This window comes from Delphinapterus leucas, chromosome 6 (genome assembly GCF_059928025.1).
Source record: "Delphinapterus leucas isolate spDelLeu-1000000601 "Yukka" chromosome 6, BTC_Dleu_Yukka2, whole genome shotgun sequence".
In the NCBI taxonomy this organism is placed as follows: Eukaryota; Metazoa; Chordata; class Mammalia; order Artiodactyla; family Monodontidae; genus Delphinapterus; species Delphinapterus leucas.
In genome coordinates, this window is record NC_143134.1 from 81,301,012 (window position 1) to 81,320,436 (window position 19,425).

A 19,425-nucleotide genomic window follows, 5' to 3' on the forward strand; every position below is an offset into this window, starting at 1 on the left:
TGCTGTGGTCTGGCCCAATGTCAGAGGTCTGTAGTGTCCTCCCCCTATGATGCCCCGTAACCACTGTGAGAATCGGTTCCCTGGACACTACAGGGGCATTCTCATCAGTGAAGGTGGTGGTGGCTTTGATGCCTAGAATCTCATCCCTTTCTGCACACCCATCCCTCAACCATCATCTCCATCTGCTAATAAAATATCTACCCCTATTTCTAGACTTAGTTAAAGGGTGAACTGTCCTATGAAAGCATTTTTTACCTCTTTCCAATAGAATTAACCTCACCATCTTTATGTTCCCCTGTGCTCTGTACAAACTTGCATAAGTGCACCTGTGACATTTTCAGACATTGACTTACAAATCTACTTGTTAGACAGTAAGCCCCTTGAAATACTCATCTTTGTACCTCCATTACCTATCACAGTGCTACGAAAACAGTAGGCACTGAATCAGTGTTTGATAGCTGAATGAATGAGGAAATAGTAAGTATCCAATGGGATGAGCATCTTTGCTAATACACTGAGAATTTATAATGAAGAGAGTTGGGAGCCCGTTGCATTTTTAATCAACACTCCTCTGATTCTAGCACTTAATATTTGTTGGCTTCATCTTCTCTGATAAATGCGTAGGAAGCAAGGTTTCTCCCAAGACCAGTATAATGAGGCTGCTTCAGTGGCAGGTGAGTCTCTAGGATGGACGTTCCCTCTGCCTTGAACAGCAGTCATTTCACCTAATTCTTTATCAGGACTGTAATACCCTGAGTAGGAACTGTGGTGTATTTGTCTCCTTATTCCCCTACAGCGATCAACACATAGTAGTAGTTCAATAAATGTACGTGTTATTGAACTTGATGAAGTGTGTAATTAATATCATGAGCTTGGTTCTCCAAATAGCTCCCTCAGAAAGAGAAAGAGAGAGAGTGAGAGGAGGGAAGGAGGAAAGGAAGGAAACACAAAAGAACAGTCTTATTAAGAATTCTTAATGCTGTGATAACATTTTCTAAGTGTCTCTTTAAGATACCTATGCCTCTTGAGTTTGCTTTAAGCCAGCTTCAAGGCATGCTATTAGATACAGACAACATTTTGAAAATAGGTCCTTTTGCTCCTCTAACTCCTCACATCAACAATCAAATGCCATTGTGTGTTTGGACATCTTTGAACCAAGGGAACTTTTTAGCATTTGTTTAATAGGGCAGCTACCATCGTCCAGTGTACATTGTGGAAGTTATGATTGTCCCAGCCTCACCAGAAGTGAGAAAAAAATTCAACTACCATCAGTGGCCATTTTTTTAAGAATCGAAGCTCATTGGTACAAGAAGATCAGAGGTACACCTCCTGCGCCACTTGAATAGTTTGGCTTTAGCAACCTGTTCTTTAGCTTTTGAAGATAGAAAAGCATGAGTATAGATCTCAAACCAGGTGTCCTCCTGGAAATCCTATTGCTCAAGAACAATTTTCTTCTCATCTCCCTGAGCGCTCCATTTCTTTCCCCATTTCTCTTCCTTGATGTCAGTTACTTGCAAATACATCCAAGAAAGGGCACCGCATCATGGCAATGAACTAGCTGACTTTTCTTATCTGCATTTTCCAGAAAGGGGTTAGAAGATGAGGAGAAAGAAATTATTTTGAAAGATGGTGTCGTTGACTTATTTGTCCTCGAAGGGCAGCCACGTATTTTCCTTAAGGTTTTTCCGAAGTATTTCCTTGAGTGGAATCAGGTCTACTCAAGACGGTCTTGAGCACCTGCTTTATGTCCAGCTCAGAGTTAGGTGCAGATCCATGGATTTTTATAGGTGGTTCAGGAGGTCAAAGTCAAGGGCTGGTGAAGCACTCAGGGACCAGAACACTGGGGGAGCTTTAACACCCTAGGCCTGAAGCAAACCCTGTAGCCATAGAAGGGATGCCTGATAGAAACTGGAGCTGGAGGGAACATAGCCACTCCAGAATCGTGGGAGGAGGAAGCCAGGTTGTGGCTCCAGTGGAATAAATACCCCAGTCTCTCTCTCCCCCCACCCTCAGATCTCCTACTGGTGTTTCCCTGTCTGAAACACCTGGATGCCAATGGGGAACACCATTTACAAGTGAGGGAAGTGAGCTTGGGGACATGGTCTCTAGTGGGCACTTCCAAGACATAGCAGGTCAGAGAATGGCAGAAAATGGATCTGGGGTGGGGGTAAGGGGTAAGGTGAGGCAAACAGAATAAACTATTGGTCACTCTGAGTTTCTTCCTATTCTTAAGCTTTTGGGGTATCTCCAGTCCTGGCACAATAAAGGTCATCCCTAAAGGAGTTTTTATCTGGGAAAGGAATGTTAACCTTTAACTTAGAGGTTCTCTTCAAAACAATATGAGAGGGAAGTAAATCACTGGGGATGCAGATGAAATAAGATTGGCCATGTGTTGACAATTATTGAAGCTGAGCGATGAGTACATGGGGGGTTCTGCTATGTCTTGTTTATTTTATATATGTTTAAAATTGCCATAATAAAATTTGAAAAAATAATTTAACTCTGAAGTTGTTTTAAAGGAAGTTGAAACTTGAAAAGCTCTCTCTTCATCTTCTAGCTTTCCCTCTACATTTCTATAAACCTTTGGGTTTACCTAGCTCCTTCAAGATGATTAAAAAGTTGGGGAAAGCAAGTATCGTCTTTGCCACCTCTATTTAACACATCTAGCTCTGTAATGCCGTGGTCCTCACTGCATGAGCTAATTTCCCAACCCAGTCCTGAAGGAACTGCGGAGTCTATGAACTAATTAAAAGCATGTAAAAGTTTTTTGACCCACCCTCAAATGTTTTATTTGATCTGTTTCAAGAATTCAGGAAAAAAAAATCCTTTGCGGGATTTCATTCTGTTACAACGTTAACGTGCCAAGAAATTACAGTAAATGCCCTTGTGATGGCTTTAGTTAGACCAAACCAACAATCAGCGCAGAGGACCAGCTAACTCTGACTTGCAACTCTTCTTTTCCAGTTCACATCTCTCTCTCTCTCTCTCTCTCTCTCTCTCTCTCTCTCTTTCTCACACACACACACACACACACACACACACACCCTGGGGCTTCTGGAAAATTTAGTTCCAATGTTGAGAACTTCACCTCTGCCCAGCTCTTCAGCACTTGGTTTTGCCACCTTCTTCCTTTCCATAAGCCTGTTGGACCTGGAATGGTTCACAGCTTATGAAAAGGCCAAGAACGTGCGTGACTTGGGAAGAGAAGGGCTTCCCCTGCAGAGATGAGCTTGCCTGAGTGTCCTAGAAATCCACACATCTGGTGGTCCCAGAGATGGCTTGAGCTCGCTTTAAAGAAAATTTTCATCAGCCCCATGGAGCCCAAAACAACATATCTCTTCCCCTCCACTAGGGGAGATTTGGTGGTGGTGGTAGAAATCTGTGTCACTTGAAATGGGACTTTTCTTCAAGTTCCTTAGCAATTGTTCTTGAGCGGGATGGGGAGGTTGCAAGAGATGATGTAATTCAGTGCCTTCACTCAAGCACAACTGTTGTCCTTATCATTCAATCTTTATAAAGAATCATGCTCTTACAAAAACTGGGTATGTCACCTGTGCTTTCTTCAGGGTAGAGACAGAGGGAGGTGGTTTGAAGCACAATTATTTGCTTGGTACTTTCTTAAAATAAGCTCTCAAGTAAGAAAGACAGCCCCTTCCCTACATAAACATGGCAGCGCTACACCATCTGCTTCACCTCCGTACCCACCCAAGTTCGCGAAGGGTTTTAAATGGTTCCAACCACTGACAGTATTAGATCACCTCTCTCAAGAGAAATAATTGCCCCAAACCAATCTGTCATCTCTTCCTATAAAGAACAAAATGATGATGTACTTTCCATCTCTTTTTCAACTTAATTTAGCAAGAAAATGAACCTTCACAAATAAACATGCCCCATTCTCGTTTTCAGTGGAGAACAGACTAGTTCACTTGTTTAAAAAGCTCAGAAAGCTCTTACATAGTTTTTTCTTAAAGGGAGGTTTTTGTTTTGTTTCCGTTTTTTTAACTAGCCACAACCAAATTATTCCTTGACAAATCTTCTAGCTAAAAAACCAGGGTGGGACCAGGATATTCCCAGCTGGCATTAGTGCCATCAGCTAAAAGTCTGGAGCACAGTCTTCTCATTACGGGTCATGGTGCAGGAGAGCTGTTTTGACTTGGACAACCAGCTGTGTGTGCATGTCTGTTTAGGGCTGGGATTCCACACTCTGCAGTAGGCCAAAAGGATTGTTGACGCCAGTGACGCTGGGCACAGTGACCAGAGCCTGAGGGGCTGAGGATCCAAGAACGAGGTGTCCTTCTTGTATGCTTGGCCTTAATCCCATTCTGTTTCCAAACAGATGCAAATGACACAGACTTTCAGGGACGAGATGGAAGACTGCAACTGCAGCAACACATGTTCAAGATGCTTTGTCCCCACCCCAATTTCCTCCAAACCTGGTATTGAAATGCCAATCCTCCATTTAGGGCTGATTCTAGCTATAGAAACAGAGGGATTTAGACAAATTAAATACCAACCCAGGAATGAGTTGCTCAAGACCTACACCTGGCCTTCTGTGTGACATCCAGACTGGGGAGAGAGAGAGAGAAAAAGCCTAGCTTTGTTTGCACGCCCTCAGTTCTCCCAGATCTGGATGCCACCATCACACCCTTGGAGGCATCACACCCTCACGACTGACACAGTAACTACTGCTCTAAGGGAGCTCTCTGAGATGCCAGTTTGGCACCACCTGTATTACTTAGGTAGGAATCATTTAGCAAATTCCATAGTAACCCAGACTACCACTGAGAAGCTCTCCAAGTATGCTCTCTAGACCAGCACCATGAACATAATCTAGGAACTTGTGAAAAATACAGAATCTCGGCTCTCTCCCCACAGAAACTCTGAGGGTGGAGCTCCCCATCTCACTTCATCCATTCACATGACCCATCTGACTCTTGCACTTAGACATTGTGGATTTTCTTCTGAGGAAAATTCTTGGACAGAATTTACTTCATCACATTTGCTCTTGGGATTTCTTCCAAGGGAAAGAAGAAGCAAAACTTTGAAAACATTAACCATCACATTATGGTGTGTATATATATATATATATATATATATATATATATAGTATGTGTATAAAACCAAAGGTTTTAGAAGCCCACATGCTAACTTATCTGCAGTGCCCTTGTAGGTGATGGCAAACATGGTCAGAAAATAGAGACTGTGGTACCCTATACATCAGGAAATACTTGCAAAAATGACAGAGTTCAACTATATATAGAATAGATACCTAATAAGAACCTACTGTATAGCACAGGGAACTCTATTCAATACTCTGTAATCACCTGTATGGGAATAGAATTTTAAAAAGAGTGGATATGTGTGTATGTATAACTGACTCACTTTGCTGTACAGCAGAAACTAATACAACATTGTAAATCAACTATACTCCAATAAAAAAATTAATTTTAAAAAAGGAATCAGAATTCATGGATCACTTGCCATGTGTGTAGGTCAAGTTTATAAGTAGCACCTAAACTACAGGATGGTGCTTCTTTGGGAGCCCTTGGACTTGACATTCCCATTGCAAAGTGTGGGCATGCTGATAACTAAAGAAAGAATATTTACTCCAAGGCCTCTGGATTCAAAAACCCATCTAGTGTCTTCAAAGTTCAAAGACCTCCATCTGAGTGTTGGCTGGGTTTGGCTGGAGCCTACAGTGTGGGTTTAATCCCTGCGGTACTGATTAGTTTGTTTGAAACCAGAATCAAGATTACATCCCCAGCCAGTTCCTGGCATGCCTACTGTTGGGTCCAAATCTCTGGCCAAGGATGGGTACATGACCAATATTCCCCATGTTCTAAGATGATCAGTCCCAGGCATCACCCTTGTTTCTCAAACAATGAAACCAAGAATGTGCAGCGAAACACAAACACCACATGTTCTAGTACTTAACACCATTCCATAAAGTCACCCTTACAAACTCTAAAAGTCTGGTTTCTTCTAGGATTTTTGATGATGGTCGCTGCGTTTTGAACTGTCCCTCGGGCAAATTTGAATTTAAGAACCAATGCCATCCATGCCACTCCACCTGCCAAGAATGCCAAGGAGATGAGCCCTCCAACTGCACCTCCTGTGGAGTAGGTGAGGGAGTCTGGTTGCTTGCTTTTTCTTCCTGCTGCAAACCTGCTCGCCCACTGGACATTATTTGGTTTGACTAAAAAGCTTCATCTCTGGGGACAAGGGGGTGAGATTAGACAGCTGTCTGTTCATTAAAGAGTATGTACAACCTTGAAGTTTCTGTTTGCTGTCAGGACACAAGTTCAAATTGTTGGAGACACAGACCCGCGGCCCCTGAGGAGATGAGAGAGAAACTAAGAGATGTCTTTCCAGAGAAGAGGAAAGAAAGGGCATGCAAACACAATGACAGACATGAGCTAGACAAAACTAAGACTCATTGAGGTGAAAGTGAAAAGCTAGGAAATTAAGGCAGACATATTTGGTATTTAAGAGAAATAGCGTAATAGAGGTTGGGTCAGGGTCTCCTCAGCCCTGAGCTATGCCATTTAGAAGTTGTCAGAGCCCTGTGGGAACAGAGTAATCTTTTCCAAACACAAATGTGACCTTTTCTGTCCCAGCCTTAGCAATGCTAAAGTTTCTGCTGTCATTAAATTATACTCCATGATCTCTCAAGTCCTCTGTAGTTTGACCCTTGACTCCTCTCCAGTCTCCCTACATATGTTGGCCCCCACTTTGACTTCATGGGGGACTAATTCATATCTTATTTGACCTACAGAACACTTTAAAATTTGAGCCAAATTGGGAAATTTCAAATAAAAACCTGGGTTTTTGGTTTCTCTTGAAAACTTGGAAGATCTTGCAACACTGCTCCATATGGCCCCCAAATGGTTGACTGGAGACCATCGGGGCTGCTCTCCATTTCATCACAGTCCTCACCCCTCCCAGCTGTCTCACTAATCTTGAGGCTCTCAGTTGCCACCATTCATGACATTTACACGTTTTTTTCTAATAGGAGAGAATTATTTAGCTTCGTTCTTGCTTGTAATAAAACCAAGAAAAATGAAGAATAAATGAAGAGCATCGTGCATTTGCAGAGAAATGAGAGATAACACATTTCTTTGTATAAATTAAAATGATTTCTTTGTGTTTCATATGTAAACAAAGTATATCTGTCAAATTTTACCTCTAGCCTGCTTATTCTGTTCCCTTTCTCATCTGTAAGATGGTGATCGTGGCTGCCTTCTTCTAGGATTATTATGAAAATGAAATGAGATAAAATAATAAAGCACTTAGAATGGCGTGGGGTGCATAGGAAGTACTCAATAAATATTAGCAATTATTATTATTATCACTACTATTACTACTGTTACTGTTTGTACCTGCTTGCTCCTACGAGCATTTCAGTCTCTCTAGCTGTTCAGACTTCACTTGAGATGTTCCGCAGCCACTGTCTACCTGATCTCTTTCTATTCATCCTTTAGGCCTCCATTTCAATGTCATTTCCTCAGTGAGGGCTGCCCTAACCTTCTTGTCTAGGCTAAGCCCCCTTCATGTGAGCACCCTTGGAGCCCAGCACTTCCCATTCACAGGCCTCCTCACCCTTGCTATCTACCTTGTCCATCAGACTCTGTGCCCTGTAAGAGCAGCCAATGGTTTCTACCTGTTTTCTGCCGTATTTCAAGCACGGCACAGAATCTGGCTTATAGAAGGCACACAGTAAATAGATGGATGGATGTATGGTTCAGTAGAAACAATATCGATCAGAAAACCTGGATTCTAGTCTCGGCTTTGTCACTAATAAACTAGAAGACACTAACCCAATCACCTCACCTCTTTAAGTCTCTCCATGTTTGTAAAAAGGAGGAGAATGGACAAGATGGCATCTAAATTCCCTTTCACATTTAAAACACACTAAATCTTCATATATATACACAACTAAGGAGTAGCTTAAACGCTAAACAAGTATCTAAAACATTCTAAGCATCCTATGGCTACTTGGACCAATCCACACATAAAATGCCCTGACATTTCTTCTGTGTTTTCTATTTCAAAGTCTGTGTTTAACCTGTTCCCTTAACAAAATGTATTGTGGTGCCAAGGGGGAGAGGAGGTAGGGGAGGGAAGGACTGGGAGTTTGGGATTAGCAGACGCAAACTATTATATGGGATGGATGAACAACAGTGTCCTACTACATAGCCCAGGGAACCATATTCAATATCCTGTGATGAACCATAATGGAAAAGAACATGAAATATACATATATATATGTATAGCTGAGTTACTTCTCTGTATAGCAGAAGAAAAGCACAGCTATTTGTTTTACATTTGTTAATATCACCACTGATCTCATCAGAAAAGTCTGAGGATTGGGGAGCTGTCAAGCGATAAACACAACATGCGATAAACACAACATTTCAATCAACTATACATCAATAATTTTTAAAAATGTATTGTGCCCCTCCCACGTATAAGTTACTCTACATAGGTACCATGGAAAATGCAGTAAATAATAGCATGATACTCACTTTCAAGGAGTTTTACAATCTAACAGAGGGGTGTGTCCTCATGTATTATAAAACAGGAAGATATTAGATAGAGACTGAATGAATGGTAGCAACCCTACTACAGGTCGCTACTTACAGCTGTAGCGAGAACAGGAGGCGTCCTGAAGAGGGAAATGTTGAGCGGGTTCTGATTAGCAGGGTTTTCTGCCTGTTAAGACTGTACTATCCCAAGTCCACATATTAGTGCAGCTAATCCGTGAGGCAGTGCTGCAGAAGACAGATGATGGAATGGATGCAGTTCTATATCAATAAGCTTTATTCAAAGGCTGAAATTCCTCTGGCTAGGGAACCCCACCTACACACATAAGCCTGTCCCATCTCTTTGTAGAAATTTCACCCCTTGCTTAATTGTAACTTTGTTAATGTTAGGTCTGAATCCTTTTGGAAAGGCAGATCTCCAGCTCTATTGGTGAAAATTCACTCTAAACTCTCTTCCAGGTTTATCCTCTACCAAACTGAGCCCGAAACTAACTTCTACCAATCATACAACAGCTTCAGTAAGCAAAATGTTGGAGTAAACTTCATAAAGTTTATTTTCAGAGTCCCTCAGCCTTTCTTTCATCCTTTCCAGCAATCCTGTTCCCTTCCTGCCTTTCAACCCTCAACCTTCCTTTCCTCCGGCAGACATCCAATGCCTTCACGTTGGTCCACCTTCTCTTCTAACAAAATCGGTTGCCAAGAAATCCTCTGGAAGCAGTTAATTACTCCTCAGTATAAATGAAAGCCAATCTGAACCTCTTTTGGAGTTCCTTGATTTTTAACTCTTGTCTCCTATTACCGCATGAACGGCTTTGTCACATAACAAAAATATCAGCACTTCTACTACAAGAACCGGCCTCTCCCCCCCTATCATTACATGAACTTAAGTTCCGAGACTCTGGGCAAGTAGCCAAAAATTTACGCATGATATTTGAATCGCTGAGGTGTCCAGATAATCATTCAAAGCTAAGTGAGCTGCCATGCTATCAAGCTAGTAGAAACATCAAATCTCGGCATAATCCTGAACCAATCACGTGGGGAAAGCTGGCCATTGTTAAGGCACCTAAGTGACTTCCTTTTGCATGGTCCATGTATTTTAAACAAGACCCTTTACATCTCTGTCCTTTAAACCCAAATTATAATACCCAGAGGGGTCCACATAGCAAAGCCATATCTGAACAATAAAAATGGAATTGGAGGGACTTCCCCGGTGGTGCAGTGGGTAAGACTCCACACTCCCAATGCAGGGGGCCTGGGTTTGAGCCCTGCCCAGGGAACTAGATCCCACATGCATCTGCAACTAAGAGTTCACATGCCACAACTAAGGAGGCCCCGTGCCGCAACTAAGGAGCCGGCAAGCTGCAACTAAGACCTGGTGCAACCAAATAAATAAATAATAAAATGGAATTGGAGAACATTTCCTCTAATATCTGAACCCATCATCATTCATTTTTAAGATAGTTGATCCAGGGACTCCCCTGGTGGTGCAGGGGTTAAGAACCCGCCTGCCAATGAGGGGGATACTGGTTCGGTCACAGGTCTGGGAAGATCCCACATGCCATGGAGCAACTAAGCCCATGTGCCACAACTACTGAGCCTGTGCTCTAGAGCCCGTGAGCCACAACTACTGAAGCCTGCATGCCACAACTACTGAAGCCCGCACGTCTAGAGCCCATGCTCTGCAACGAGAAGCCACCACAATGAGAAGCCTGCACACCGCAACAAAGAGTAGCCCCCACTCGCCGCAACTAGAGAAAGCCTGCACGCAGCAGCGAAGACCCAACGCGGCCAAAAATAAATAATTTTTTCTTTTTTTTTTTTTTGCAGTACGCGGGCCTCTCACTGTCGTGGCCTCTCCCGTTGCGGAGCACAGGCTCCAGACACGCAGGCTCAGCGGCCATGGCTCACGGGCCCAGCCGCTCCGCGGCATGTGGGATCCTCCTGGACCGGGTCATGAACCCGTGTCCCCTGCACCGGCAGGCGGACTCTCAACCACTGAGCCACCAGGGAAGCCAAAAAATAAATAAATTTAAATAAATAAATTTTTAAAAAAAGATTGTTGATCCAGTTGGATGTGTTGGAAAAATAGGAATATTGACAAATATGAATTCACTCACTCATTCAACAAATATATATTTAGAACTCACCATATGCCAAGCTTCCCTTAAGCCTCTGGATCTTGATGTGACATCATGTGAAGGTGTAGGGAACGTACAGCAACAGCTGGATGGAGGAGAGGGTTAGCTTTTCACTGCTCTCCCTAACATATTCCTACCTACATGTGAGAAGGTTGGCACTTTGTAAAACAGAATCTTTTCTCAATGAGTCATGGTAGAAATGAGAAGAACAAAACTTGGAAAGTTGACCTTTTTGTGGTCTCCTGAGATTCGAGGTCCCACCAGATTGGGGTTTTGTGCTCCACAACCTTGATCTATAGCTGTAGAATCACCAAATGCATATTACATCCTCCCAAACACTCTCCTTCCCTAGGAGGATAATGTTCTTCCAGGTCTAACTTGGAGACTGCAAACACTTTTTTCTACCACCTCTTTGGACACTTCCTTTATTTTCTTTGTCCCATGGGAACCAGCAGACTTCTGGCATGAAATCACCATCAGAAAAAAGGGAGCTTCAGAGTCCATAATCCAAGGGCGTGATTTTTAAATTGTATTTGAAATAGGGCTTTAATCAAATAAGAACATTAGGTTAAAACCTTTGAAAATGCCTAGTTTACAGGTAAAAAACTGTCGAATGTGAGCAATTTCATGTGGTTCAATCTAATATTCAATATTATACTGACTTTCAGATTTTGCACTTGTAACATGGGGTCAGTGCTATCTTTACAAATTCAGCAGCCTTGAAATTTAAAAAAAAGATTTATTATTTTTTTATTTTATTTATTTCTGGCTGCATTGGGTCTTAGTTGTGGCACAGAGGCTCTTCACTGTGGCACACGGGCTTCTCTCTAGTTGTGGCCTGCAGGTTTTCTCTTCTTTAGTTGTGGCATGAGGGCTCCAGGGTGTGTGGGCTCTGTAGTTGTGGCGCATGGGTTTCAGAGTGGATGGGCTCTGTAGTTTGCAGCACGCAGGCTCTCTAGTTGAGGCATGCAAGCTCAGTAGTTGTGGCACGTGGGCTTAGTTGCCCCGCGGCATGTGGGATCTTAGTTCCCTGACCAGGGATCGAACCCATGTCCCCTGCATTGGAAGGCAGACTCTTTACCACTGGACTACCAGGGAAGTCCCAACAGCCTTGCATCTTGAAGGTCAATGGTTCTGGGTCTTCGTGTGGTAGATCACATTATGAGTGAATTCTAGACCCAGTTATTTTAGGTAATGCAGATATTTTCAGAGCCAGGGGCATGTGGGAGACCTGATTCAGAGAAGATGGATGCCCTGGGCACACTTAGCACAAGCAAAAACTCCAGGGGGTGGGAGGTAGGAGGCCTCTAGGTGCATCTACATTAATCTTATGTGTTTCAGTGTATGATTAGAACTGATGAGAATCCTTTTGCATTGATTACGATAGCTTGGAATTGATTAGAATTTTCCATTCCCTCCAGGGGCAACATTGGGTCTTCTGCAGGAGCAGATTCCCACAGTCTCATACTGGGAGGACTGCTGATTCTTTCCTTGTAGAGTCCAATGTTGACAGCCGCTCAGAACTTCCAGGAATTCATATAAAGGAGTCAAAGAGGCATGTTTGGTTGAGTGCTTCAATAGGTTGTCACTACAGGATTGGTAGCTGTGCAAAAAGTCAGTCCTTATACAGTTAACACAAGTGTGTGATTTTGATAACAGAATTCAAAATCATTCTAAAAGATTGCACTATCATAGAAATGCATATATCATCAAGCATTTGTTTATTCTTATGGGATCTCTATAGTCCCCAACTGTGAGCGTCTACAAACACCGAAAGGAGCCCAAGGAAGTCTTCAACTACAAGTTCAAAGATACTGCATTTTCTATTCAACCATTCTTATCTTTCTGGTCTACCGGGAGCAAAAGCAGTTGGTCATATCTTTTTAATAAAATGACTTCAGTTATATTACCTTCATGGTTAATTTTGTACATTTTCCTTCTTTTAATTTTGCTCATTTCTATCTGTTTAGATAAGCACGGCCGAGAGCGGTTCCTGTACTGGGGAGAGTGCCGGGAGAACTGCCCCACAGGCCACTACCCTGACGAGGGCCACACCTGCCATCCTTGCCCGGACAACTGTGAGCTTTGCCACAGCTCACACGTCTGCACACGATGTGGGCGTGGCTACTTCCTGGTGCCCTCCAACCGCACCTGCCGGAAGTTAGAGTGTGGACAAGGTAAGGCTGCTTCATCGCTTATATACCCAACTACGTTCCCAGAAACTGAACTTACTTCTTTAATAAGTAAAACCTACCAACTTGATTTCAAAACTAGTTGCATGGCATACAGTCCAACTCTGTGCTATTTGTACCCAATCAAACTAATCTAATCTATTAAATTAATAGAAGGATGTAAAATGTGGGTGACACATATATCCTCAATCATGGTTGTGGGTTTCATAATTGCTCTATGATTTGCTTGAAAATAAGCTACACGCCAACATATTTTTATAGCAGCTAATGGGTCTCCATTCAGTGAAAATGAAATTGTGCTTTTTACTCCTCTTATTGTATAGGTGAAGTCCAAGACCCAGACTACGAAGAATGCATGCCTTGTGAAGAAGGGTGTCTGGGATGCAGTTTAGGTACGTCATCTCCCCTTTTCCTCAGAGTTGAAATAACTGTGTCCTTCTTCACACAGCCGCATCCTGTCATTCCTTCAACAGGGACTCTTGTCATTGTTGTCACCATCAGTATCCATTAAGTAGGCTCACTTCCACGTAAACAGGGTCACAGTGAGAGGTGCTCCCTTTTGAGGCAATGGATAGGTCACCAGTCTTCGTGAAACTCAAGTTTAGGAAAGGACAGGTATCTTTTCCTCTGGTTGTTAGCTAGTTGGAAGGTGATACCTACAGCAACCACAGTTCAGGGTGCCTGGGACTCGGCCTCTGCTTAGCCTCTCAAGGTGACGATTTTGAAATGAGTAATGGTGGGAGAGAAATAAACTCAAGCAAAGAAATACATAATTACTCTAACTCACTCCGTATATGAAACACAAAAGCTTTTCAGGAGTTTGGGAATTTTCCTTTGCAAAAATGATTCTACTGCTTGGAGCCCAAGACAATCTTTTGAGAGGAAAGCAACATGGAGTCAGTAGAGTTTAAAATCCCCATCATACAATGAAAAGCACTTGCCAGTCTTCCGTATAATTCTCTAGTTCAAATTATTGCCTTCTCCTTTCTCCCCATGCACGCCTGGTTCTCCTGCGGAACAGGGTGTATCACACAGCACCATTGGATTGGATGTAAAATGAAAAATCGGGAGGCCACCAAACTCCAAGAGTGTATCTTAATGTAAATTTAGGCAAGATATTGACATAATTGGCACTTGGTCTTATGGATCTTTGAAACGAAACCCAACCTAAATTAAAGATGGATGGGATAATCTCTCTTCACAGAGTTTCCATGAAACCCTGTGACTGGTTGACTCATGCTTCTAAAACTTCAATGTGCACACACATCACAAGGGGGATTTGTTAAAATGCGGATTCTAATTTAGGGGTCTAGAGTGGGGCCTAAGAATTTTCATTTCTAACAAGTTGCCAGTGAAGCCCATGCTTCATAAAGCACTCATGAAGTTGCAGGGGGTTAGACTGTGCCAGGATTAAGTAGACTTTTCATTGGCCTTACCTAATAGATTCCGTTAATTCTTAAATATTATACATGAGTTATAATTTATCTGATGGCCATCACCATCTCTGTCTGCCTTCAACGGAAAGATGTATTATCTATAATATATGTAACTACAAAACAGAGTTTTGAGGAACTGGAATACCATTCCCCCATTACCTTCCACTATACAATGGAGCATATATGATTGGAAAATAAAATATAATAATAACTCCCACTTAAGAAGGGGGTAGCACTTAGAGTCAGAGATTTAAGGATAAAATACTAATTTTCTGGGAAACAAAAATAGATCTAAACTAAGTAATAAAAGTATTAAAATCTAAAAGATGAGTAAATCCCAGTGTTTCTTGTGAAGAGATGGGACGTAGTCTTTCTTACAGGAAGCAATGATAAATGTCTTTGACTACCTTGATTTCACTTTTTTGTCCATTTCGGACCATATTTGCCCATTGGTTTGCCCATTTTCCCTGCTAAATTTTGTGGTCTCTTTTTATACCTTTGCTGTCGTGTGTTATGTGTCCATGCTAACATCTTTATGCATCATGGAGGGGTGTGTGTGTGTGTGTATGTATGTGTGTGTGTGTATGTGTCTGTCTGTCTGTAAAATCTCAAACGTATGATTTTGGCTCTCAGGTTTAAAGAGGTGGATGAATGTGTGTGGATCAGTGAGAATCTTGGCATGGGGGTGGGAACAGTAACAACCATGATCTGTATTGTACCCACCCTTCTCTTAGCTGATTCAGCTAAAGATGAGACTGAGATGTCTCCCCTGGATGATGAATTCCATAGCAGACCCCAGCAATCTGGGGACTCAAAATCCTAAAGAACTCAAAATCCAAAAGAATCAGTTTTCAAAAAAAGCAGTAAATTAGAAAGTTTGATTCATTTTACAAAATGCTATTAAAATACTTCATTCCCTCCTTTAAGAGACTTCAGCTGTCTACTATGTGCAGAGTGCTGGCCTTGGCAGTGGGAATTCAAAGGTGATATGACTGTGATTCTGCTGTGAGGCCCTCTCTGGCTGCTGTAAGTGACACACCTGGAGCCAAATCTTTTACAAGTCAAGCTGCCAGACTAGAGAGATGTATACAGTGTAGTAGGATTGCAGGAGAGGGTGACATAGAACGTTCTGCTAATTTCTAATTCGAAATTTGAAAATTTCTCTTAATTTATTAACTCTCTATATGTTGAACCTTATTTATTTTTGTATTGTCTTAGCTGAAATCAATTATCATCTTATCTCTGAAGCTTCTGTTAATCTTTCCAATAGAATTAACTCTTTTTGCTTGTTTCCCCTGGTTTGTAGGCCAATGATAATACTTGTTACTGCTGATTTGTGTAATATTTGGTGTGTACACATCTTTCTGCCTAGAGAGTAAACTACTTCAGAACAAACTCTGTGACATATACACTGCTCCCACAAGAACTAGCAGCATGTCTAGGGTATAATAAAAGCACAATAAATGTGTAAACGTTTGTTGAATTGAATTTGAGCGTTGCCCAAATTCAAAGCAGAGATGCATGGCTCAGGACACACATGGATTTAGCTACGTTTTCTCTAGTCAGACTGTGTCTATGGGCCTTTTATCAGGCTGAAAACAAACGGATAGCATTTTACATAATATCATTTTATTCTAATAGGATTTGATGCCAAATTCTTTGTCTTTGTAACCAATATCTTAAATGGAAATTTCAACTAAGATAAATCTAAGTGTTCTAAATTACATTTCTTCATTAATTGAAAGGATAAGCAAATAGAATCATTTTTACACTTGACACTTGACTATAACCTAAGATTTGGGGCCCATACCTACATCAGCATTGACTTAATGACTGATTTTAATCAAATTGCATAAGATCTCTTTACTTCCTTACCATATCGATAAAATAGAGAGATTAATGTGCCTTTATCTTGGCTCAGAAATGGGTGATGAAAACTGATTAATATCTGCGTACTTACTAAAACAGCAATAGTCCCTACTCTTGGGGGAAAATATACACAAATTTGAAAAATTTTAAGTTACTGAAAGAAAAAAAAAAACATTTAAATTAAGTGCCACACTGGTCAGAATGGCCATCATCAAAAAATCTACAAACAGTAAATGCTGGAGAGGGTGTGGAGAAAAGCGAACCCTCTTGCACTGTTGGTAGGAATGTAAATTGATACAGCCACTATGGAGAACAGTGTGGAGGTTCCTTAAAAGAGTACAAATAGAACTACCATACGACCCAGCAATCCCACTACTGGGCATATACCCTGAGAAAACCATAATTCAAAAAGAGGCATGTACCAAAATGTTCATTGCAGCACTATTTACAATAGCCAGGACATGGAAGCAACCTAAGTGTCCATCAACAGATGAATGGATAAAGAAGATGTGGCACATGTATACAATGGAATATTACTTAACCATAAAAAGAAACGAAATTGAGTTATTTGTAGTGAGTTGGATGGACCTAGAGTCTGTCATACAGAGTGAAGTCAGAAAGAGAAAAACAAATACCGTATGCTAACACATATATATGGAATCTAAAACAAAAAGCAAACAAACAAAAAATGGTCACGAAGAACCTAGGGGCAAGATGGGAATAAAGACACAGACCTACTAGACAATGGACTTGAGGCTACGGGGAGGGGGAAGGGTAAGCTGGGACGAAGTGAGAGAATGGCATGGACATATATACACTACCAAACGTAAGGTAGATAGCTAGTGGGAAGCAGCCGCATAGCACAGGGAGATCAGCTCAGTGCTTTGTGACCGCCTGGAGGGGTGGCATAGGGAGGGTGGGAGGGAGGGAGACGCAAGAGGGAAGAGATATGGGGACATATGTATATGTATAACTGATTCACTTTGTTATAAAGCAGAAACTAACACACCATTGTAAAGCAATTATACTCCAATAAAGATGTTAAAAAATAAATTAATTAATATAAATAAATTAATTAAGTGACAGTTAAGGGGATAAATATATGTACCAAGTGAATTTAGCAAAGGGAGGAAGCCCTGGGCACTGAAGTGATTAAGGAAGGCTTCCAAGAAAATGCGACTTGAGATGAGCCTTAGAGTTTCCATGGAATTTAGACAGATAAGCGAGCAGGGCTGCACTATGGAGGGTCTTTTGACCTAGACAATCGCAGAAAAAAAGGTTTGGAGGGAAGGATTTCTGCCATGGATTTTAGGACACTAATTTTGCAGAAGGAATATAATACTGCAAATACAAGGGAATAGGCAATCACTTTAGAGTGATTGAGAATCATAACTTGAATTCTGCACTCATGAGTTTGTGCCTAAAAGGGAATAACTGAAGGTTATTATAGAAAAAAAAAGAATTTTTTGAAGAGGTGTTTTAAAAAGATTAATGCTGTAACTCCAATAACTGTGTTGAGGGTAGTTGAAAGGGAGTGAAGTTGCAGGCAGAGAAACCAACTAGATGACTATTTCAGAATTCTGGGTCTGAAGTAACAGGAGCCTGATCTAAGGTAAGAGTCAGGAAGTTACGAAGAAAGAGATAGGTTTTAAAAATCACATGAAATGGACTTCCCTGGTGGCTCAGTGGCTAAGAATCTGCCTGCCAATGCAGGGAACACGGGTTCAAGCCGTGGTCCGGGAAGATTCCACATGCCGCAGAGCAACTAAGCCCATGCACCACAACTACCGAGCCTGCGCTCTAGAGCCACAACTACTAAAGCCCTCACACCTAGAGCCCGTGCTCCGCAACAAGAGAAGCCACCGCAGTGAGAAGCCCATGCACCACAACGAAGAGTAGCCCCCGCTCGCCGCAGCTAGAGAAAGCCCTCACGCAGCAATGAAGACCCAATGCAGCCAAAAATAAATAAATTAATTATTTTTAAAAAAGAATTCAAAAAATCACATGAAACAAATGACCCTATGCATAAGAAAAGATGCTTAACTTTGTTCGTTATATGGGAAATGCAAATTAAAACAACCATAACGTACCATGTCTCACCTATTAGACTGGCAATATTTCAAAAGCTTACAAAACACTGTACAGGCAAGGCTGTAAGAAAGCCCTCTTAACTGTAACTGATGGAAGACAAAATGGTACGACCACTGTTGAAGGAAAGTTGGCAATATACAACACAATCGCGTACGCATCTATGCTTTGACCCTGCAACACCCCTTCTAGGAATTTATCCTAAGGATGTGCACCCACAAACTCAAAACAGCATATTCACAATGTTATTCATTGTGGCATTATTTGTGGTGTAAACTATTTTAAACAGCCTAAATGCCTTCTCGTGGAAGAAACTCATTGAATCAACTGAAGGACACATACATAATGGAGTACTATGCAGCCATAAAAGAGCAAAGGTCTATGTGAACTGACGGTGGTTTTATGATACACTGTTAAGTAGAAGGCAAGGTGCCAAAAAATGTACATAGTATGCTACCTTTTTGGTAAGAATAGATGGTGAAATAAAACATATGTGTATATGTGTTTGTATATATGTGTATATATATATATATTATACACACACACACATATACATTTTTTACTTATTTTTAAATAAGAAACACAGAAAAGATACATCAGAAACTAATGAAAATGCTTACCTACAGAAAGAAGTGTAAAAGGAATGGGAGTGAGCCTTCTCTAGGTATATCTTTTTACATAGTTTTGATTTGAACCATGTAAATGGGTTACATATTCATAACAAATGACAGAGTAATTAGTGTGAATGGGCTCCCACCGGCCAATCTGGGACAATTTGAGCGTCAACAAAAAAAAAGATGATAAAGATTACAATTCCATTCATAAAAATAATCTATGCATCAAGAATGATATTTACGGGGCTTCCCTGGTGGCACAGTGGTTGAGAGTCTGCCTGCCAATGCAGGAGACACGGGTTCGAACCCTGGTCTGGGAAGATCCCACATGCCACGGAGCAACTAGTCCCGTGAGCCACAATTACTGAGCCTGCACGTCTGGAGCCTGTGCTCCGCAACAGGAGAGGCCGCGATAGTGAGAGGCCCGCGCACCGCGATGAAGAGTGGCCCCCACTTGCCACAACTAGAGAGAGCCCTCGCACAGAAACAAAGACTCAACACAGCAAAAATAAATAAATAAATAAACTCCTACCCCCAACATCTTC

At 41.6% G+C, this 19,425-nt stretch overlaps 1 protein-coding gene across 1 annotated transcript in view; it reads left to right on the top strand.

Annotated features, from left to right (window-relative positions):
• Positions 1–19,425, top strand: part of LOC149748980 (proprotein convertase subtilisin/kexin type 5-like) — a 128,695-nt gene that overhangs the window by 31,755 nt on the left and 77,515 nt on the right. The window contains exons 3-5 of the mRNA XM_089912635.1: positions 5,987–6,123; positions 12,652–12,858; positions 13,197–13,265. Coding sequence (XP_089768761.1) covers positions 5,987–6,123; positions 12,652–12,858; positions 13,197–13,265 — 413 coding nt within the window. The remainder of the gene's footprint in view (positions 1–5,986; positions 6,124–12,651; positions 12,859–13,196; positions 13,266–19,425) is intronic.